The 23,011-nt window shown below is 45.3% G+C and overlaps 1 protein-coding gene across 1 annotated transcript in view; it reads left to right on the top strand.

The window, feature by feature from the left end:
* Nucleotides 1–23,011, top strand: part of LOC120403850 (SITS-binding protein-like) — a 116,299-nt gene that overhangs the window by 79,612 nt on the left and 13,676 nt on the right. The window contains exons 12-14 of the mRNA XM_039535677.1: nt 1,618–1,754; nt 16,216–16,337; nt 18,193–18,372. Of these exons, the coding sequence (XP_039391611.1) occupies nt 1,618–1,754; nt 16,216–16,337; nt 18,193–18,372 (439 nt within the window). The remainder of the gene's footprint in view (nt 1–1,617; nt 1,755–16,215; nt 16,338–18,192; nt 18,373–23,011) is intronic.

Here is a 23,011-nt window from a genome sequence, read left to right as displayed (position 1 = left end):
TCACATACAGAGAGCATAGGCTGTATCTGGAGAGACTTCTCAAATGACCTCAGACTCAGGGTGTCTGCAAGAAAAATTCCAGTTAGAGAAACAAGTCAATTTACTCTAGTACTACTAAGGGAAAAAAATTGTACTAATAGATACTGACAAGTGCAATTTTAACTGTCTGGAAAAAACAGTAATTACTGAAAATTTAGATCAACTTACAGACTGATTTAACTCTAGACAAGTAAACTGAAAGCCAAATGAATTAAGAATATGTACCAATCCATGTGCTTTAAATAAAGTCATAAAACACGAACTGTATATGACTAAAACTTGAAGAATTGGGGGCCAGACACTTTGTACCAAAAATATTCTCAGTGTTAGATGAAGAGCCTGCATTGTGTCAAGTTCTAAGTTAGTGACTTTTCAGACACTGGGTGTTTTAAGGGTGTGCCTTTAGTTGTTACTTGTGTTCCAGAGCATATCAAAAAGTGTAAAGACTTGTGAGGAGTTCCAAGGGATGAAAGTTATAATAGATGAAATTCTGATTTGGGCTAGAGACCTTAAAGAACACAATGAAAGACTTAGGTGATTTTGGCAGACAGGAAGAGAGAGGCACCTAACCATGAATTTAACTTCTATTAGACCATTTGTTGATTTTTATCTGTATGGGACATTTGGGCACTTGAAGAGTAGCCTGTTGCATTTGACTCATGATACCTAAACGTGACAGAAAGAAACTACTTCTAGATTGAAAAGAAGGTGTTTGTGTTTGTCTTACATTATGAACGTACACACACCCACACCCACGCACAAAAAGAGCCATTAATAAACTGGTTGAAGACTGCTTGAAAATGTGTTTAGATTTAATCTTCAGCACAACCTAGATCCCAATTTGTGATGCTGAAGTTGGAGAGAATTATTCCATACTTGAAATAAAAATTGAATAAGGAATTGCTCCAGCTGATACCAATAGCAGGGCAGTAAGCACGTTAATACCACCTGACAATAATGTAGATGAATATGAAATTCCTGCAGTGAGACCTATGTCTATTATAACCTGAAAAATAACAGAATTGCTAACTGGAACATGAAGTTACCCAGCTTTACATAAAATTAAACTAAGAGTTTTGCAAGGACAGCACAATGAAAGTGCAGAGTTAGAAATAAACCTAGCCATTTCAGGACAAAAGTGGGGATGATGTTTTGCTAAAGCCAGACAGATTAATTGTTCCAACATCACCATACAAATAAACTCTTGCTAAAATACTCTGAAGTCATCTAGGTATTGAAAAATGTAAGCAAATGGCAAAAGGTGTCTTGTTCTAGCAGGGATGAGCATTCAGAGTATGTCTACACTAGCACTGGAGGTGTAATTTCCAACTTGGATAGACACACAACCAGCAGTGTATCTGCGGTTGCACAGATGGCAGGACGGGCTAACTACCCCAAGTTCTACCTAGGCGTTCAGACTATCTGTTCTAGCTCCAGCGTACGCACATACTCATATGATAGATGTCACAGCACAGGGCGAGGCAGATAATGCTTTCTGAAAGAGTTGAAGTAGCCTGGCTTACTAAACATTACATGTGTTTTTCTGGTTTGCTGTTCATCTGCCCTTGTTGCTCCTAGATCTAACCATCTGCCACTCTTCATTCAAATGACCCCGCTCCAGTCGGACTGGAGCTATGCTGGTTTGAAGGGAATTATACCTTCTGTGCTTCACTACAGTCTTCTTGGCTACAACTTCTTCATTCCAGATGCAGTAGGTAATATATTTTTATGATCTGTTCATATCCCAGACCATTCTGCATGAATTTTTTAAGGGAAACCATTGCTTATTGCTACGGCAGGAAGAATGCATGTGGTCTGTTAGCTCCATCAGCAAGCTGCTAAAAACCATAGTAAGCTATATTAAGACACAGCCTCAGGGGTTTATTTGGTATCCTATTCTATGCCACATCAAGTTTATTTGATTTACTATTAACAGGAATTAACCAGGGAATTTAAAGAAAAGCTTTTATCAAATTAAATCGGAAACCCATATGCTTCTAGCTTCCCTGGGATTAGATTTCAAAGAATTCCTTAATGTTGTACCAAGGGCACCTTAACTGGGTCCAGCTCATTGAAAACATGCCAGGAGCCTGAGGGCTGCATGTAAGTTTGTATAAACTGGCATAGATTGCATCCACTTTCGTCTCTGGGCTAGACTGTGCACTGGCCATGTGGTGCAGTGAGAGCACAAGGAACTGCGCACCAGCACCTTGAGGTGTTGAGCCCAAGCCTCACCTATTGTAAATTAGCATAGCTCCTCTGCATTCAGTGATAGCTATGCTATCACCTGCCCCAGGCCGTCTCCCAACTGCATTCAGTGAAGCTATGCTGACTTATACCAGCTCAGGGTCTGGTCCCTTGTGTCTGAGGCAGGCGTGATACCTCTGGGGGCAATGGGGAAGTATGTACAGCAGCACCATCCACGTCCTTTTCTCAGGGTGGGGCATATGCTCACCCCAGTCTGCCTCTCACAGGAGTTTCTCTGCAATGCTGTTGGTGCTAGAGTCTCCTGGACCAGGGATGCTAGGGCCAAGATTATACCTGCACAGAGGCTTCTTGCAGGTTTCTTACGTCTATTGGGACCTTCCAAGGGCTGCACCAAGAGGGCCTACAGAGGCTGCATCTTAGAGCTCTATGGGCTGCATAGCTACCTGGTAGTTACGCTTTTGCCATCACCTGCCCCAGGCCATCTCCCAGCTCAGAGGGTAAGAACAATAGTTGTCTCTATGAATTTCTGCTGCCACTTTAAAATGGTTGCGCTGAAGTCTGCATTCGAGTCCGGCACACATGAGTCAGATCTGAGAAACAGGTTCCCTTATGAAAGGCCTAATGGAGAGAAACTGTACAATCCATGGGTGCCATTTTCTATGCTTAGGGCTCTGCTCCTCATTAGTAACTTGGTGCCAAGCTCTCACGGACCATGTCCTTACAAATGGCTGCTCCCAACCCCCTTGGATAATTTTTGACCTTCCGCTCCCCGCCGCCTCTTGACTGGCCATTATTTTCATAGTGACACTTATTGGCACCGGGAGTTCAACCATCGCTGCAAACTCTGCTTACACGAAGGCAGCATCATTTGCACTGGTGCAGTTTATCCCTTATTCCAGCCCAGTTATGGAGTTGCTCAACAGCTCCTCTGCTGATTGGGGTGTGGCCTCAGTAGTCCAAGTACAAAGCCACAGAACTAGGTCTCCTGAGGGAAAGGAACTTCCTCTTCCTCCATTGCAACCTACAAAATGATCCAACTGATGTAGCTCTGGATCATTCATAGTGGATCCTTGCATAGAGAAACCATTGCTAAGTTAAGCAGTAAGCCAGGGCTAATAGGCAGCTCTACGGCCTTTTGGAGGAATTGTGTTCATTCCAGAGGTACAATCACGGGTCAGTGTAGGTGTCTCAGATCATTTATAGAGAGCCGTGTTCATCATCTCGGAACCCGTCTTATCCCATTGGACAAAATTAGAGTGACTGGTGCCTCGTGTCCTCTAGGGGGAAACCTGTTCACCCTAGATGGAGAACTGAGGGAGACTGTTGACTCTCACCCTATAGGGTCACAATTATTCTAGAGCAGGCCTGCACAACTCGTAAAGCAGCAAGGGCCATATTATTCCAAAGAAAATAGCTGAGGGCCGAACCCCCTCCCAGCGCCGCCAAGCCCCCCCAAAACACAACACCCCCCCCCCAGCGCCGCCCAGCCCCCTGAAATACTCCCACCCCGAGCACCGCCCTTCTCGCGGAAACAAACCCTCCTTCCCCAGCTCTGCCCCACCGAAACAGCACTATTGAACCTTGGTAATATGTTATAGCGGGCCCCTAAGGTAGTATAATTAAGGTAAAAGAAAAATGTCTTTTTGCTGGAAGTAGAATAAGATTTTCCCCTAACTTTGTAATCAATTGCCCTGTTGAATGAATGAGGTGTGAATGAGGAAGGCGTGGAAGGCAGCACCTCCAGACAGCTGCAACCCTTGGAGAGGGGTGGGAGCCAGACCAGATCAGTAGAACAGGTCAGCCACTGACTCCTCGCTCGCCTCATCAGCGCCTCCCCCCCGGCTCGCCTACTCAGTCCCGCCACTGCCCGCCCACTCGCCTCCTCAGTCCCCCACCCTCCCGGCTCGCCTACTCAGCCCCCGCCACTGCCCGCCCGCCTATTTGCCGCTACTGCCCGTTCGCTCGCCGCCTCAGCCCCTCACCCTCCCGGCTCGCCTACTCAGCCCCCACCCCTGCCCCCCCACCTCTTCAGCCCCCTCCCTCACCCACCGCTTGCCTACTCACACCCACCCCCCCGGGCCACACAGTGAGCCCACCTACTCACCCCCCGCAGGCCGCACAGTGAGCCCACGCGGGCCGCATGTGGCCCCCAGGACCATGTCGTGCAGGCCTGTTCTAGAGGTTCAAACTGATGAAGATCCTGATAGAAGGGGACAGACCTGGGCCAGTAAAGACTGTGTTTCCTTCTCTCATCAGTGAAGGGGACAGAGAGGTTGAAGGTGGGTGGCTGGATGCCAGGTTGTGAAGCTGCATTTAACTGCACTGTTTTTTGTTTTCCTTTTGTGTAATTAAGAGCTAGTCATTTAATATGAAGTTGCTGCCTCTTGTGTCTGTGTACCTCAGAACCTCCTTTTTGACCATTTCACTCTTGCAATGGGGTTCGTTTGAATCATTCACACTTGGCAGAGGGGGGATGTCGGAAAAAACACTCCCAGAGCAGGGGGGAGAGGGAGTTGTTATTAGAGCCGCATCTGCACAGGTTGTTTACACTTTCTTTGACGTTTCTGGCTTCCTGCTTACAACGTGCTTGGCTAAAGCTCCCTGAGGCAGTGCAGGGCCAGAGCAGCACTTAGTTTCTCTCAGGTCTAATTTAATATTGTTTTTTACAGCTCATTTTTCGCATTTAAAACTTGCTTTAGCAGATCCAAACCCAGAAGCATATTACTGGCCTGTCTAAATGCACCCTTAAAAGGAGTTTATCTTAATAATGATGACTTTTTTTTTAACTGTATATATAACATTACATTGCATCCAAAAAAAAAAAAAGCCTATGTCAAAACAACATTAAGCGTTACAAACTTAGTAAAGATCAGAATGTAGGTTTCCTGCACAACTTTCATTGGGCCCCTTGTGCATATCCATTATAGAATATCATGGTTGGAAGGGACTTCAGGAGGTCATCTAGTCCAACCCCCTGCTCAGAGGAAGATCAATCCCCAGACAGATTTTTTGCCCAAGATCCCTAAATGGCCCCCTCAAGGATTGAGCTCAACCCTGGGTTTAGCAGGCCAATGCTCAAACCACTGAGCTATCCCTCCCCCCAATCCAATCTTTACTGTCATGATCACATACTATTCTTTTCCACAGGACTCTTCCCTCATTTAGTGCAGGTTGGTCAGTGAATTTTGATTTATTCCCATCATTCAGTGTATACCCCTAGGCCTTATTTAATGTACACTATTCAAACCTTGCCCTAAGCACAGAATAATTAATTTCCTTGTGTTTTTTTCCCTATGGCTCTCATTAAACATTATTTTCATAACATCCCTGTGAGATGCAGGATTGGTATTATTTCCGTTTTATAGAGGGGGGGACAGACACACAGAGAAATTTAAGGCAACAGTGTACACTGATTTTAGGTGCCTGATATGTAATGCGAGGGGCCTGATTCTTAAAGGTATTTAGGTGCCTAAAGTTGCAGATAGGTGCCTAGTGGGATTTTCAAGCGTGCCTATGAAAATCCTACTAGATACCTATCTGTATCTTTAGGCTCCTATATATCTTTAAAAATCTGGCCCTTAGGGTGTGAATTTTCAGAATACTTAGCATTATCTGCAACCCCTCTCTACCCTGGTCCTCCCTACCATATGTTCCTTACCCTACTGCATTCTGTGTTATGCAGCTGCTTCTCTCTCCTCATGACCTAGATGCCAGCAGGGGGAGCATTGAGAGCACAGGACAATGTCCCTGCTCTCAGTTCTAGTGCCCTGCCCCAGAGCAGCCTGAAAGAGCAATTGCAGGGAAAGTCCTGGTCTCAGCCCCAGCACCTCTGGGATAGTGCATGCACAGTCCAGTGGCATGTAGGAACTGTGAGGGCCTGGTGCATGCTTAGAACAGACAGAGTTGTTGGAGAATTTAGAAGCCAAACTCTAACACATCGCTATTGAGTGTGTATGAACTGCAATTTTTTCTTGGACAAATTTGGGTAGTTTTTCATGGAAACCAAAAAAGACACTTCCCTGTCACAAAGGCCATCCCCTTGCCAAATGTCAAGTCTCTGCTCCAAAGCCTGGAGACATTAGTGCTTCTAAAAATAACATTCCTATAACCAATTCATTAGCATGGGCAAGACAACATATGTTTTCCCCTTATCCTGTTCTCGGAAATGGCTGAATTATTTTTGCTGAAACTTTCCCCCCAAAAGTTCAACCACAAGCAGACACCCAGTGTGGAAAACTTCAGCCAAATGGTTTCAGTTTGGCAAGGTTATAAACAACAGAAAATAGGGTCCTTCAAATGAGAAGTTGTGGGCAACCTTAACTATAAGCAGTGTTACCTGCATACCCTAAAATGCACATTTTTAAAATAGGCGTTTTTTTGGTTTGAGTCCTTCGTCCTGCTTTAAAAATAGCTTTTAGTAGGAGACAGCCTTAGCCAATGTTAGGATCTTCAAGTGCCTGCCAATTTGAGCATTCTCTCCCTCCATCTTGAAGTACAGAGCAGCACTGTTTTCTGCCCACTCACATCTAGATGTACTGTTCCTAAGTGTCTCTACCTGGAGCAACTTACTGCGGCGATAATATTCATGGCAAATAGCATCCCCAGGCTTTTGATTTACAAACAGATAAGTTGGATACTTTTATAGAGAGATTTTTTACTCTCAGGGATTCTGAAATGTCTGGTATTGCAGACATAGCTGGACAAGATGTTCAAAAGTGGGTACCTAAAGCTAGGCTCCTAAAGCCATATTTATAAATCCAAATAAGTGCCCCAATTTTCAAAAGTACTGAGCACCCAACAGTTCCCTCTGAGGTCAAAGAAGGTGATGGGCAGCCAGTGCATCTGATAACCAAGCCACTGACCTAGGTACATAGAATCATCAGGTTAGAAGGCACCACAAAGGTCATCTAGTCTAACCCCCTGTCAAGATGTAGAATTTGTTGTATCTAAACCAGGGGTGAGCAAACTACGGCCCGGGGGTCGCATCCAGCCCTTCAGAGTTTTAATCTGGCCCTCAAGCATGTCCCCACTCCGGCTCCTACGCGTAGTGGCAGCTGGGGGACTCCGCACGCTGCCCCTGTCCCGAGCGCCACCCCCGCAGCTCCCATTGGCTGGGAACCATGAGCATTCATGGCCTGCCATACAATTTTCATACCCAGATGTGGCACTCGGGCCAAAAAGTTTGCCCACCCCGGTCTAAACCATCCAAGACAGATGGCTATGGAGCCTCCTTTTGAAAACCTCCAGTGTCAGAGCTTCCACAACCTCTGGAGGCGTCTCTTCCATTGCCCTGCTGTTCTCACAGTTAGGAAGTTTTTCCTGAGATTTAATCTAAATCTTCTATGCTGTCGGATGAACCCACTGCCTCTTGTCCTGCCCTCTGTGGCAAGAGAGAACTTTTCTCCATTTTTTATGGCAGGCTTTCGTGTATCTGGAGACGGCTATCATGTCTGCCTTTAGCAGGGCCGTCCCTAGCTATTCTGGGGCCCTATGCTCTGGGGGGGGGCAGGGCTCGAGGGGGTCTGGTTTGGGGGGAACCAGCCCCCAGCATTCACCAGTGGCACAGCTGGGGCTGGGTCTCTGCACTTCCCACCGCTGGTGAGTGCAGGCCCAGCCCTGCTGCAGAGTCCTCAGGGGAGTGGGGACGGGGGTGGGACAGAGCAGGGGCAGGAAGAGGCGGGGCTGGGGTGGAGAAGGGGCAGGGTGGGGGCAGAGCAGGGTGGGGGCCATGGGGAAGAGGAAGAGCAGGGGCTGGAGCAGCATGTAGCTGCGCAGGGCACCAGGAAATTTGCCCCCAATTTCCTGGTGCCCTACGCAGTTGCGTACTTTGTGTATGGGTAGGGACGGCCCTGGCCTTTAGTCTCCTCTTTTCCATTAGGAGCTAATTTCTGGTTTTGAACATGTTGGCCAGTGATACAGCATGGAGTTTTTCTGTCTTCATTAAGCCCTACTAGCAACCAAGCCTATCCCCACGGAGAATAAAATAGAGAGAAAAACACCAGAAGAAGTCAGTGAGGGTGCGAACGGTTGTCCTGGTCTGTGGCACATGTGATCATACACAGTACTGTTAAAGACATGCTGACAAGTGTCTTCCCAGCTTGCATTCTTTCAGGGCAGGGACTTGTGTGTTTGTGTAGCAGCTAGCCCTGTGGGGCTCTGATCCTGGTTTAAGCCACTGGGTGCTCCCACACTACAAATAATGAAGAAGAAGAAGAATGAGGGAGCTGGTGGCAAGAGGTGTGTACAAGAAGTAAGTTCAATATTGAAGCTTTCCTGACAGGCTTAGGAGGTAGAAGTGCATGGGCTCCCTATTCATACAGTGAGCTGTTACTTGTAAAGCTATACCAAAACAAATACTCTGTTTCTGAAAGCCTCTTACTATTAGACCGGGATCTGGGTTTTTAATGCCTGCAGTAGGTTTTTAAATCAAACCCAGATCCATTATCTTTTCTTTTTTAACCCTCAAGCGACTGTCTAGTATTTCAGAGGGGAATAGGAATCTGCTTCCATTTATCCCATGTGTTTCTTATAAATTAGTCATTGATACCCTGCCCCCTCCACCTCTTTCCACTTGATGGAGCAGACCCAGCTTATTGCCACCAAACTATTTAAGGAAGGAGCGACAAAGCCAGGGAGAAAAGGAATACATATCAGACCCTATCTGAACTCAATCTCTTCCCTAGAATGAGTGCTAGTAATCCCAGTGGTACTCTTTGCATGAAACTTTCTAGTGCTGTGTCAGGGATCAGTGCACTCTGTGTTTGGTCAATGTCTAGTCAACTGATTTTGTTTGGAATAACTTTTGGAAAAAACTAAGGATTTAAATTCTGTGGCATATTGTCACGAATCTGTGCACAAACCATGGACCTCTAGGTTGCCACCGTCCTGTGATAGCAGGATCAGCTATCCAATCTGCTCCAAAACCATAAATTCCCTATTGCTTGAGACCAAGAAGGATTCAACTGATGCCAGTGGAGCTATGCCAATTTAAATTATCTGAGGATCTGGCCCAGTGTTGCCGATGCAGTGCTTAATTTAAAAAGGAAAAAGTGCCGGGGCTCAAGCATAACAAAATGGGGTCCACCATACATGCAAGGTCATGCTGCATGAAGGATGGCATTTTATAGAACAAAATGGTGTGGTCCGCACAGTGTGACCTCGCACTCACTGTATATACGAGGTTATGACTTGCATGCAGGTGTAGAATTGCATGCCTTATTAAATGCCACTAACAGAAGGTACCACAAGTACTCCTCATTCTTTTTGCTGACACAGACTAACACGGCTATCACTCTGAAAACTGATGGAAGAGGCACTAGGGCTATGCCTTGGCATGAAAAGAGGTGCCAGGGCTAAGCCCCAGTACAAATTAAGCTCTGCTCCTATGCCCATCTCCAGTAATAACTTGGGCTGGATTCAAACTGGTGACTTAGGAATTAAAATCTTCCTATCCCAGAGTTATCTATTTCCCCAGTTTATGACTTTTGAAATCTCATTACACCCATATTCCATATTACTCACTCTGGGTAAAATTCACCCTCAAGGCAGAGGATCAGCACAAGGTCTGTATATTATTTAAATCCCATTTAAACCTACAGCGTAGACCCTTACTAAAGGATGAATTTCATCTCCTGAGAACATTGGAAAATGGAATATATTGCATGTCCAAATGCCTTCTGGCTTTCTGCTGATATCCATCTCTCCATAATGCCTTTCTCAGTGGTGATTACCAAGATTCTGGCAAAACAAAACAAAGTTTCTTTGTTTTATAATAATCGCTTCCCTACAGCTGCCTGATTCATTCCGTTACTCCTCAATCTAGGGTCTTCTGATGTCAAAATGACTTTCACAGTGGTGTATTGTAAAAGTCACAGTCACTGGATTGTGATTGAATGAATCTGAGAGAACGAGGAGGCTGATTAGAAAGGAAATAGCTTCTGTTTACATAAGTATACTGGTAACCAGCAAAAAATAGTTACAGAAAAGGATAGTTTTCACTGGGATTTTATAAAATCATATATATTTAGCTTGCCATAGTGGTGTACTGTAGCTGCATTTCTCTTTGACAAGACTTACAGAAACCTGGCATTGCTCTTAAAACATTCAAATCTGAAAAGAAAGAAGGCGAGAGAGAAAGTTAAAGATTTTCCTTCTTTTAGCAGGTGATTTATCTAGAACATTTGTCTGTAATTTAACCGCTGTAGCCTGTGCACTGTGATACTCCAGCTGGAGTTACCACTGCATCACTTAATTAATTTTAATCCTCCATAACATGGACTGAACTAAATTATATTATATTTTATTTATTTATATATATTTTATTTCAGCAGTCAGATGGCCAGTAACATTAACCTTTTCTTCCTTACGTGCACTCTCTGTCTGTCCTATTCAGTCAGAACCAATAGATCAGTTCATAGACCAACCAACTGTACTCATTTTGAAACTCTCTGGAAAACTTTTGTCTCCATTTAACCACCTGTGGTGGAACATGTAGGGTTAGGTCCATAGCTGGTGGTAAGTCAGCACTGCTGCACTGACTTCAACAAAGCTATGTCAGTTTACATGAGCAGAGGATCTGGTCTGTGGTGTCTTGAACCATGCTTGCTTCTATAGCTGTTATGAATTTCTTCTTTTTAAGTACTATACAGTGGAAAATCCTTAAAGACTTACATATTACCCTTACAAGTAGAGAAGCCTGGAAAACCGGGATTTTTCTTACAACATTTTTTGCAGGAAAAAAAAAATCCCCTTTAGAAATTTTCCCAATGGGAAATTCCAAAAATATGTGAGAGTGGGGTGTTTTTGTTTTTCACTTTCCCACACTTTTTTTTTACTGTTTCTTAACTTTTTCCAGTAAGGGGGAAACACTTTTTTTCTTGTTTAAAACAATATTTTCATTTTTAAGTGTTAACACTTCAACACACTATTAGTTTTCCAATTGACAAAAGTCTGAAAACTATCAGAAAGTAGGAGGGAAAAGTAGGTTTTACCTGGTCATTTCAAAACCAAAAATTCTGAAAATCCAAAAAAATAATAAAAAAAATTCCCCCAACATTCTTTTGGAAAATGAAAAACTTAATCAAAACAGTTCCCCCCCCAATATTTTTGACAAACACTATTTCCTGGCTTTTTTTGAAATAATTCAACCAGTTCTACTTACCAACATTGCATTATCTGTTGTCCACAAAAATCTAGATTTTTGTAAAAACAAAAGAATTAGTTTTTCTGCTGCAAGTACACCGGGCCAGGTCCTTAGCCTTAGTTATATGTAGTTCCCATGGATGGCTCTAGGCATTTTGCCGCCCCAAGCACGGCAGGCAGGCTGCCTTCGGCGGCTTGCCTGCGGAGGGTCTGCTGGGAGCCCCGAAGCCGCGGGACCAGTGGACCCTCCGCAGGCAAGCCGCCAAAGGCAGCCTGCTTGCCGCCCTTGCAGTGACCGGCAGAGTGCCCCCAGTGGCTTGCCGCCCCAAGCACGCGCTTGGCGTGCTGGTGCCTAGAGCCGCCCCTGGTGGTTCCATATAACTTGGATAAAAATTTACAGTGCCCGAGGATCTGGTCCTGGTCTATCTATACAATGTTGTCCTAGGGACTGCTCCCTTTCTAACCTGGGCTGACATAAAAATGTCACCAGCTAAACCATAGCACAGAAGAGATGTGACCTCTCCCACCTCACTAAGGTGTGAAGTCTACAGCACCCATTTTTCCTCAGTGAGGTGGGAAATGGGAGAGGCTTCAAAGTCTACCTGGGTAATTTAAATACTGCTAAATTTGGACACTATTGACTTCTGCTGGAATAGCTAGGTTGGTCAGGAGTGTGAAGCGTTGTGATCCCTGACTGATGCAGCTGTGTTGGCAAAAGCCCTGAGTTGGAGGTGCAGTTAGGCCAGGAAAGCAGTGCTTTTACCATATAGTTTATTTTGCTTGGGGTGCGGATGGGGAATTGGAATAAAATATACCAGAAAAAACAGTATCCAGGGATAGCTTGCCAGTAAAGTGTCCTATGTAATCCTGGCCATTGAGGCAATGATAACCTGATCTGATAATGCCAGCTCCTTTCTCACTCCACCTTTCCTGTTGTTATAGCTGCTTCTTTCTTCCATATCTTAGGTAATAATAGGAGATATACCAATCTCCTAGAACTGGAAGGGACCTTGAAAGATCATTGAGTCCAGCCCCCTGCCTTCACTAACAGGACCAATCTTTGCCCCAGATCCCTAAGTGGCCCCCTCAAGGATTGAACTCATAACCCTGGGTTTATCAGGCCAATGCTCAAACCACTGAGCTATCCCTCCCCTCCTCGTGTGCCTCCTTGCTATCTAAACTTACAGATAGGCCTGTCCCATTCATCCTCTAGTTTAAAGTTTTTCCCTTGGATTTGTTGAACTTCGGTTGAGCCATACTATTGGTCCTCATTCTGTTTAGATGTCGCCCAACCCGTCATCTTTCAATATGCTGTATGCATTCTAGAGATCGCCCCTCCAAATAAAGAACTTCTTCCCACCTTCACTAATGTTTCAATCACACATTCAGGGTTGTTTTCTTTCATTGTAACCCTGGTCAGCTAGCAACAAACAATAGAAAATTACAGTCAATGGACTGGACCCTCCCTTTGTTTCGATGGAGTTATGCTCATTTACATTAATTAAGGACGTAACTTTACATTTAAAAGTCTGACATAGGCTGGGATTTTCAAAGGGCGCTAAGGGAGCTAGGCACACAAGTCCCATTGAATTTCCATAGGAGTTGGGTGCTTAACTCACTTAGGCTGCCTGCTACACACTCTTCTCATATGCCTCTTCCTATGTCCAGTTTTTTCCCCCTTGATTGTGACTATGCGTTAGGAGCTTCCTATTAGCCCACTGGTCAGACTGACATGGAAAAAAGGGTAGTATTCTACGTAAGATCCACCCAGGGTCCCAGCTCATTGTATGATCACATGACTTGTTAAAATGGAAGAGTTTTCAAATATTAAAAATCAATACTACGATCTTGCCGCTTACTCAGTTTGAAGTCCTGATTTTCATTCCTGTTGGGTGTTTCTAAATGGGAAACATTAATCCCAGGTTAACAAAGTAGAAAACTCAAATACTCTGTAAGCTTCCTGGTGACTGGGAGGCTCAGAGGATTGGGAAGAATATTCTTGCCATTGCTACCTGTTCTATTGAGAGAGATGTGGGTCAAGCCTTTGCACCATATTTAAAAGCTATTGCATTTAGTACGCCTTCCTCTGCAGCATGGGGCACAGGTCACTTGCTGGAGGATTCTCTGCAGCTTGAGGTCTTCAAACCACAATTTGAGGACTTCAATAACTCAGACATAGGTTAGGGGTTTGTTATAGAAGTGGATGGGTGAGATTCTGTGGCCTGCATTGTGCAGGAGGTCAGACTAGATGATCATAATGGTCCCTTCTGACCTTAAAGTCTATGAGGTGACTTTTTGCCATCTAGGAAGGGGAGGGGCTTCTGGTTAAGGCAGTGGCTTAGGCATCAGACTCCTGGTGTGACCTTGAGCAAGTCACTTAATCTTTCTGTGCTTCAATTCCCCATCTGTCAAAAGGCAATAACACATCCTTTGTCTATTGAGAATGGATGTCTCGATGGGGAAAGAATCTATGTTTATGTACAGCACCTAGCACAATGGGTCACCATTCTCATTTGGGGACATTGGGTGTTACTGCAATACAAATAACAAAGCAATACATAGTACTTCCAGTAAACAGGTAAGGATTATACTGTGGGGCTGATAGTGAGCAACATTTTCTATAGGGAGTTAGGAACCTAAATCCCTTTGAAAGTCAATGGGATTTAGGATCCAAAATCACTGAGCTGCTTTTGAAAATTTTCCCCACTGTGAAATGCAATCTTTCACCTCTCCATCACTCATTTATTGCTTGCCCTGTTCGCTAGTGACAAAGTGTTACAGGTGCCAGCTGTTCTGTGTAACGAGTCAGTGATTTCAGCCCTCTTCTCAGTGGGAAAGTGTCCAAAACCATGGCCCCCTGACTCGCATGTTTGTTTTCAGTCTGATAGAGAGCCTAAGGATCAAATAGGCCTGAGGACTGAAGTACCTTCTTATCCCTCCAGAACAGGTTGAAATACATTGCAGGGCTGGGGTGGGAGGGTAAGTTGCTTCTGCCTGTGCTGGGGATAAAATATGGACTTCTAGGGCTTTCTGTCTGGCACCTTGGAGCAACACAGATTCTGGGGTTAGAGCATCTCATTATAAGTGACTGCATATATAACACCGACAGACCCCAGTCTTTGGCGGGCAGGATCGAACCTGGGATTTCTGGAGCTAAATGCATGAGCCTCTACTGCAGTGGTCTCCAACCTTTCAGTGTGGCAGGCGCCGGATGACTAGCCGCCGAGGAGTGTGACTGCTGGACAAACAGCTGCTGAAATGCCACCAAGAAGCATCGCCGCCGAAATGCCGAGAAGCAGTGTCATCGAGAGGCGTCGCCGCCGAAATACCGCCGAGAAGAAGCGGCATTTTGGCAGCAATGCTTCTTGCTGTTGCCACTTCTCAGCGGCATTTTGGCGGCTACTTGTCCAGCGGCTGCACTCCTCAGTGGCGGGGCACTCCCTTGGCAGTAGGCGGGTGCACATAGATGCCCTGGCAGGCGCCATGGCACCCACGGGCACCGTGTTGGGGACCACTGCTCTACTGCATGAGCTAAAAGTCACATAGCTCTTAGCTAAGGCAGTAGCAGACTCATTAATCTCTAAGTGGTCTCAGTCAGTGCCACTAGAGGGCAGAGCCGTAACAAGGAATTTTTGCACCTGAGGCAAGGGCCGGTTCCAGGCTCTTCGGTGGCAGGTCCCTGAGTCCCTGTCAGAGGGAAGGACCTGCCGCCGAATTGCTGCCGCTGCTTCATTCTTCGGCGACGGGACTGAGGGCTTGGCTACACTTGAGAGTTGCAGCGCTGGGAGTTGCAGCACTGGTCGTACAGCTGTGTAGGGAAAGTGCTGGTGTGTGGCCGCACTCACAGCTACCAGCGCTGCAGTGTGGCCACATTTGCAGCGCTGTTGGGAGTGGTGCATTATGGGCAGCTATCCCAGAGTTCAAGTGGCAGCAATGTGCTTTTCAAAAGAGGGGGGTGGGGTGTAGTGTGACAGGGAGTGGGGGAGAGAGAGAGAGTGGATTTTTGGAGCCAACACTGTATCAGCTCCCTGCCTTGCAAAATCAGAAAATTTTCCCGACCCCTTACTCTTAACTGCAAACAGCCTGCAGACCAGATAAGCAGCTGCTCCAACGGACTCCCTTTCTCCGCCCCGCCCCCGCTGTTTCTATCCTCAAGCAAAAACACTCATCCCCCTGCCTGCCTCATTCACAGCAAGGTAGGGGGTTATCTCAGTTGATTGTTCAGTCAGTTACAGATTGATCACAGCAAACAGGAGCTGTGTTTGTTTTTTAGATAAGCAGCTCCCGGAGCCCCGAGTTCACAACAAAACAAAGAGAGGCTGTATAACAAAACAAAGAGATTAATCAGTTAAAAGCATTCTGGGATATCTCCTAATATCCTGGAGGCCAATAACAGCGCTGGTGTGTGGCCACACCTGACGAGCAGCGCTGGATCACCAGCGCTGCACTAGTTATACCCCAAGCAGACCAGGTGTTCAGCCAGCGCTGCAGCCAGGGAGTTGCAGCGCTGGATGTGCCTTGCAGGTGTGGACACTTACTAAGTTGCAGCGCTGGAAAACCTCCACCAGCGCTGCAACTCTCAAGTGTAGCCAAGCCCTCAGGGACCCGCCATCAAGTTGCTGCCGAAGCAGCGGCAGCAGTAGAGCTGCCGCCGATTGCAGTAGAGCTGTGCCCCTCCACTTTGTGCGCCTGAGGCAAGTGCCTCACTCGCCTCGCCCTTGTTACAGCACTGCTAGAGGGGACCGAACACCACACCCAGGAGGTGCGTGGGTTACACTGCACATATGCTTTTGATTTGCCTTTTCACAAACTGAATGTCCTGCACAGGAGGGACCCTGGCAAATGAGTTCCTGACAGAAGAAGAGTTGTATATTCGTTGGCTGCAGATTGTGACGTTCCTTCCTGTGATGTCCTTCAGCACTCCGCCATGGGTCTGCTGTGATGACTGGGTACGTACTCTCCACATACTACATCAGCGCGTGCTCCTTGATGCACACAGGACAGCTAAACCGCCCTGTAGCACCTTTCATCCAAAGATCACAACAGAGCTTTATAATGCCCCCCGTAAAGCCGGTATTACCATCTCCTTTTTACAGGTGAACCAGCTGAGGCACAGAGATGTTTAAGGCCAAAAGGTTCAGAATTTGGGTCCCTAAAATCTAAACCCACGTGTTCTAAATGGCAGAGTTTTAAAAAAAGAAATCATTAATGCAAGCTTCCCCGCACCCCCTCACCCCCCGACACAATTTGAAGAATTGATTTTCATTTCTGTTCAGTGTTTCTAAATTGGAAACATTAAGTAATCCCAAAGTAACAGGAACAAATAACAATCTTAAAAAGTCAGGCTCCTAAATCCATAGATTCCTAACAAGTGTGGGTGGATTTTCAATAATGCTGAGCCCCTTCAGTTCCCACTGAAATCAACAAACCTGGGCTCGGTCAGATCAGTGAAGGAAGTGACTTCCAGGACAAGTGCTCTTCAATGTGAACACCCCACTTCTGGAATCCCAGATGTTTATATCTAGGGTCTGTTGGCTCAAGTGTTTCAGCTGTTCTAGAAAGCCAGGGCACTTCCTGTAATATAGTTCCTGTGGCTAAACTTGCTCAACAGGGGAGCAAGCTGCTTTCTGCCCCAGCTGTTGCTTCTGAGAGGTTCTCAAGAGCAGTTCAGTATAAGACACATTACAGTTAACCAGTCTAGAAATCATAAAGATATGAACAACAAAGCAAGGTCCGTGTTTGAGAGAATGCCTTACCCGAAGGAGATAATGCCTTTTGGGCTACCAGTGCCACCTGAGATTCCAGGAGCAATCGGGCAACCTAAATCACCATCAATTTGTTCACCACTTCGACAAACACTAGAGAATACCCCTGAACAGTAGGAAGCAAACCACAACTACTGGACTCGCAAGGTCCTTTTCCCAATCTACAGGCACTGCTTTCTTGTCTGGGTTAAGCTTTAGCCAGATCACTCTCATCCAACCCTCAATAACAACAAAGCAGTGAGAAGTGACACTCCAGGTCTGATGAAAGTGATACCTAGAGCTGTGTACTATCAACATACCGATGGCATCTTTGCCTATGAAGTCATGCTATCTCTCCCAGCAGTTCCACATACACATAGAAGAAGAGTGGTGGTAGAACAGAACACTGCAGAGCTACGCTCCAGACTTTTCTTGAAGCAAATAAGTGCCTGGGAGAGAATGCACTTCTAGTGCTCCCCAGTTTAGGAGAGAGGTGCATCACCCCTGAAGCGCTGACTTTCCACCAGGATGATTGCACTTCAAGGGAACACACTGCCGAACATTCAGAAGCAGAAATGGCAGTCAGAGAAACAGGGTGTCCATCTGTATACACATCTCCCTATTGCTTCTGAAACAGCAAGTATCTAGAATAGAATCAAGCAGGCTGATCTCAGACATGGAGCTGAGGGAGACTATAAGGGGGGGCAATGATTTGTGAAAATTCAGGCTGGGAGAATGAGTGCTTAAATTACACCCTCTACACTAGTAGCAGAAGGGTTAATCATTTATGGGTTAGAAGAAATGAATCCAGAGGGGATATTACCAATATACTCAGCTCCTAGTGGAGTTCATAGCTACAGCTATTATCAATCTATCACAGCTGTTTGCACACAATTGTCTGCTGTGTCTATTGATCATTCTGCTAGGATTTACTGTGTCTACTTTTCTGGGCAACTACTCTTTTCCTCCAGGAATACATAAGTAGACTTAAAAGTCTCATTTGTCTGCTCTTATATTGCCATCTATTAAGCGAGAGAACATGCTGAATTCTTCTCCTCAGGTACTGAATCTCACTAGGCAATACATACAGAGGCATCAAGATTTTGTTGTCCCGCTCATTGTAAAATTCAGCAAGGAATGGCTCTCGTGGGGGTATCCCATCTTCCGGCCGCTGTGGTGGCTCAGCCCTAATGACCCAGTCACCTTCACCATAGATGACGAATACCTCATTGGAGACGAGGTAAGACGCATAGAGATTTGGGTACTAATTACATGAGTAACGTTTAAGATTATGATTAAGACCAGGTACCCCCTGATGCCCGCACTTCACTCCTGACCCATCTTCGTTAAATGCTCCAGATTAAATGGCATTCCTGGGTTAGAAACATAGGAACTGATCCAAAGCCCAGTGCAGTCAATGGAAAGACTCCCGTTGACTTTAGTGGGCTTTGGATTAGACCCATAGACATTAAAGAGGGAAAAGACCAATTAAGTCATTGGCACTTATCCAAACCTGGAGGTCAATGGAAGATTTTCCCCTATATTCTCTAGCGCTTTTCTTGGTCTAATTTGAAATGGCTCTAGTGAGTGAGCTTCCAACACATCCCTGGGGAGGCTCTTCCACAGCCTACCGGCTTTTACTGCCAGTTGTTTCTCGATAGTCAACCTGATTTTTTTCTTCTAAGTTTCATCCCATTACTCCTAGTTATGGCCTCTTTGCCCACTGTAAACAACACTTTTCCTTCTTGACATTTATATTGTCCAAATACTTGTACTCATGATCAGATCACGGATTGTTATCTCTTCGCCAAGCTAAGCATAGTTAGCTTTTAAAATCTTTCCTCATAAGTCAGAGGCTTCAGCCCCTTCGTCATTTTTGTGGCACTTCTCTGAATTCCCTCCAATTGCCCTACCTTCGGAGAGCTTGGCAAAGACTACACAAGAATCATTTTGATTTATGGGATGTTCTCTGAAGTCTCCTCTAACTTCTGCAGCATCAGTATTTCACTGTTGTGTTTACAACGCTTTGGCAAAGTAGCTGCCACTTATTGCACTGGTGCAAAAGACAGAAATTTCCAACTGTCTGAAGAGCAATTTATAAACTTCATTCATCTCCTCTGCCCATTCATTTTCCTTAATGACCCCTACCAGTCCACTTGTAGAAAATCATTGGTTTGTTACTGTAGGATCCACTATACATGTGCACTGGGTTGGTTGTGAGCACTAACAGAGGCCATCCTGGTTGCTTTTGGGAGCAGGGCTGTGTGCTTGCTTATTGTTACAGGCTTTCTCTGAAGCACTGAGCTATGGGCATCTGGTTTATTATTGTAAGATTGGTCGGGTGTTTATTGACTCTTCTAATTTTGATGAAGAGCTGAGAATTTACAAAAAAAGATAGAAACTTGGAAATCAAAATAAATATTAGGTGCAATGTTGGCCACTGGATGATGCCCTGATATCTATGTGTGTTTCCATTACTGAAAAGAGAGCGCACAGGGTTGCAGTTTATAATGCATTTCTTGATTACTCATAGAAGATTCAATTGTTTGTTTAACCGATTACTTTTTTTCTGCCAATTTTTCTGTTTTATTTCCATGCAAAAGGCAGATGAGAGGCTAAAAGCTGAGAGCCAGGAATTCCTAAAATCAGATCCCAAACCTGTCACTGACTTTCTGTAGTCTTGGACAAGTCACATAACCTTTGTTTCAGTTCCTCCATTTGTAAAGTGGGGTAAATAATAATAATATTCAGACATTTTTCTGGCATTAACGTTTTTGAAAATGAAAAGCACGGAGTCAATTTTTGGCTAATCAAAATATCGAAAAATTTCAGTTTGGGTTGAATGAAACATTTTGTTGTGGCAAAATCAAAATGTTTTTTATATTTTTAGTAAAAATTAGAGAAAACTTTGAAGCAAAAAATGTTTAGAAATGAAAGCATAGAAACGTTTTGATTTAAAAAAATTTTTTTTTTGCAGCCAAAACAATTCAGTCAAACACATGAATTCATGAAACATTGTAGCCAAAGATGCATTTTTCACTGGAAAAAAGGCATTCGCTAAATTTTTTTGCCCAAGTATGGTCATGATGTGAAGGAAAACTGAGATTGCCTGGTGTATAAACATAGGCTGAGGTCAGTGCCTTGATGAAGGCACTAAAGCCTGTAGATAAACAGACTGGTGAACATGCTTGAGGCTATTTTTGACCCCCTAGATGCTCATATATTGAGGAGTTATTCATACTGTCTTAGCTAGAATATTTTAAATTACAATCCTCTAGATCCATAAGGCAATTTCATGTTAAGAGAATGATACCAGTTACCATTTAACAAGATAGTTGCAGCACATTAAAGAGCAATTAACATTCTTACTCATTTTCCAGTAGAGTTTCAAACTCAGTTGATACACCTCTACCCCAATATAACACGGTCCCCAGGAGACAAAAAATCTCACCTCGTTATAGGTGAGACCGTGTTATATCAAACTTGCTTTGCCCCCCTCCCCCTTCCTTGTTCCCTGACCTCCCCCTCCAGAGACGCCCATCCCTAATCACCCCCAGGACCCCACCCCCTACCCAACCCCCTGTCCCCTGACTGCTCTGACCCCTATCCACACACACACACCCGACAGGCACTCACTGGCACTGGTGGGAACTAGAGCAACCCGGCCCCAGTCCGTGGCACACTGCTTCCCTCCATCAGTGAGTGTGGGGAGGTTGGGGAAAGGATGCCCCCTTACACTCACCTGAGGCGGGAAGCAGAGCGACACGGCCCCAGCCCACTCCGCTTTCCTTGCCCCGTCCCCAGCCGTGTCGCTGGGGGGAGACTGGGGAAAGGTCCTGCACTCTCCTGCAGCAGGAAGTGGAGCACCACAGCTGGGAGCTGGTGGAGGGGAGCTGGCTGGGGCTGGGCTGCTCCGCTTCCTGCTGCCGGTGAGTGCGGGGAGGTTGGGGAAAGGACGCCACCCGCACTCACCTGTGGTCGGAAGTGGAGCGCTGTGGCTGGGAGGTGGTGGAGTGGAGTGGGCTGGGGCTGGGCTGCTCTGCTTCCGCCGCTGCTGGTGAGTGCGGGGGGATCCCTTTCCCCAAGCCCCCTCCCCCAAGCGACACAGCTGGGGCTGGGGTGAGGGAAGTGGAGCAGGCTGCTCCCGACCCCTCGCTAATCCCCTGGGCCACTCTGGGACTGTGGGGCCCCCAAAAATGCCCTCCCACAGCTCCTGCCCCCCAGACCCTGCAGGGAGGAGAGCCCCTGACCACTCCTGAGACCCTCTACCCCTTATCGAACCCCTCAGTCCTGGCCTGGCCCGGCACCCTTAACACGCTGCTTAGAGCAGCGTGTCAGACCTTTACCGTGTTGTGATGCAAACCCGTGTTATAGCGGGGTAGAGGTGTACCTAATTAAGTTGCCTGGAGCTTTTTTTTATTTGTTCAGATCGAGATTAATTTAAATATCTAAATATTTTTGTGAATTTGGAATATTCACACATTGATCTTGGCTTTTATAGCTTTGAGTTTATTGACTATCCGCCTCCGCAGATTTATCTCTTTCATTGCATTAAGCCTCACTAAGTATTCACTTAGCATATACATGGTGTGAAATTTAGCATCTAGTTATGGCCTTATTAAATCTAAAATGTATGCTCAAAGAGCAATTGATGACTCATTTAAAACTTTGAAAAACGTCTTTCTAATATATATCTGCTTTGATATTATATATTTTCTTTATCTCTTCTCTAATCTCTTGATTACTAGAAAAATTGCATAAAAACCAAGGATCATGGTGCTTTAAGATTTCATTTGCAGTTTATTCCCTGAAGTCATAATTTTCAGTTTGGGACATCACATTCATTTCCACAGCAGTGCATAGTGATGTCACAAACAGAGAATGATGATTTCAGTTTCAAAACCAATCCAAAATAAAACACCATGTGTCAGTTCCTTGGTAGAGTTTTGCCAAAAGTAGCTTTGATTTGAGGTTTTTAAGATAGGCAGTGGAAATTTTAAAGCCTGATTTTTAGAAGTGAATTTCATTCTGGAGACTAGCAGTCATCTGGGTCTTTTCAGAAGTGACTAAAGATTTGGGGTGCTTTGGTTTTGGGTGCCTAGCTTGTAGCCTGATCTATGGATTGTGTTTTAATTATATTGATTACTTAGGAATTCCCAGGTAGCACTCTGAGGTTCAACAGGTTCTTGTCCCAAGATTGGGCCCAGTATTATTAAAATTACTGTTCATTTGGGAACCCTGATGTGCACAGCTGCAACACTCATGCTTTAGGAACCTTCTGTCTTTGTAATAGTTTATTAATACATTAGGAAAGTCACAAGCATGCTAACCCAGCAAGGTAGATGGAGATATAGAGAATGTACATCTGAACTGCCATATACTCACACCATCCCTTGCAGGGCAACCTGAAATGTTAACCATTATCTTCCTTACCACCATCACCTTCCTCCTCTTCACCAGTGGCCATCATCCTGGCACCTCCCAAGGGCTATTTCTCTCACTCCCTCTGCACACAGGCTGGGATACAACCTTTATAATATCATAGAATATCAGGGTTGGAAGGGACCTCAGGAGGTCATCTTGTCCAACCACCTGCTCAAAGCAGGACCAATCCCCAACTAAATCCCCAAATGGCCCCCTTAAGGATTGAGTTCACAACCCTGGGTTTAGCAGGCTAATGCTCAAACCACTGAGCTATCCCTCCCCCCAAATATACTGTGCTGACACCACTATGCCTAATGCATATTCAGTAGGGGTTTCTCCCCTCTTCCTTATTTGTATTTCCTTGCCCTACTAATGTTGGGGTGCCCTTCTCCTATAGGTTAGTATATTAATGATCTTAAATTATTATCATATATGTCAGTTTGTTGCCATGATGG

Source organism: Mauremys reevesii, linkage group 4, assembly GCF_016161935.1.
Source record: "Mauremys reevesii isolate NIE-2019 linkage group 4, ASM1616193v1, whole genome shotgun sequence".
Taxonomy (NCBI): Eukaryota; Metazoa; Chordata; order Testudines; family Geoemydidae; genus Mauremys; species Mauremys reevesii.
This window is presented reverse-complemented; position numbering and strand designations above follow the sequence as displayed.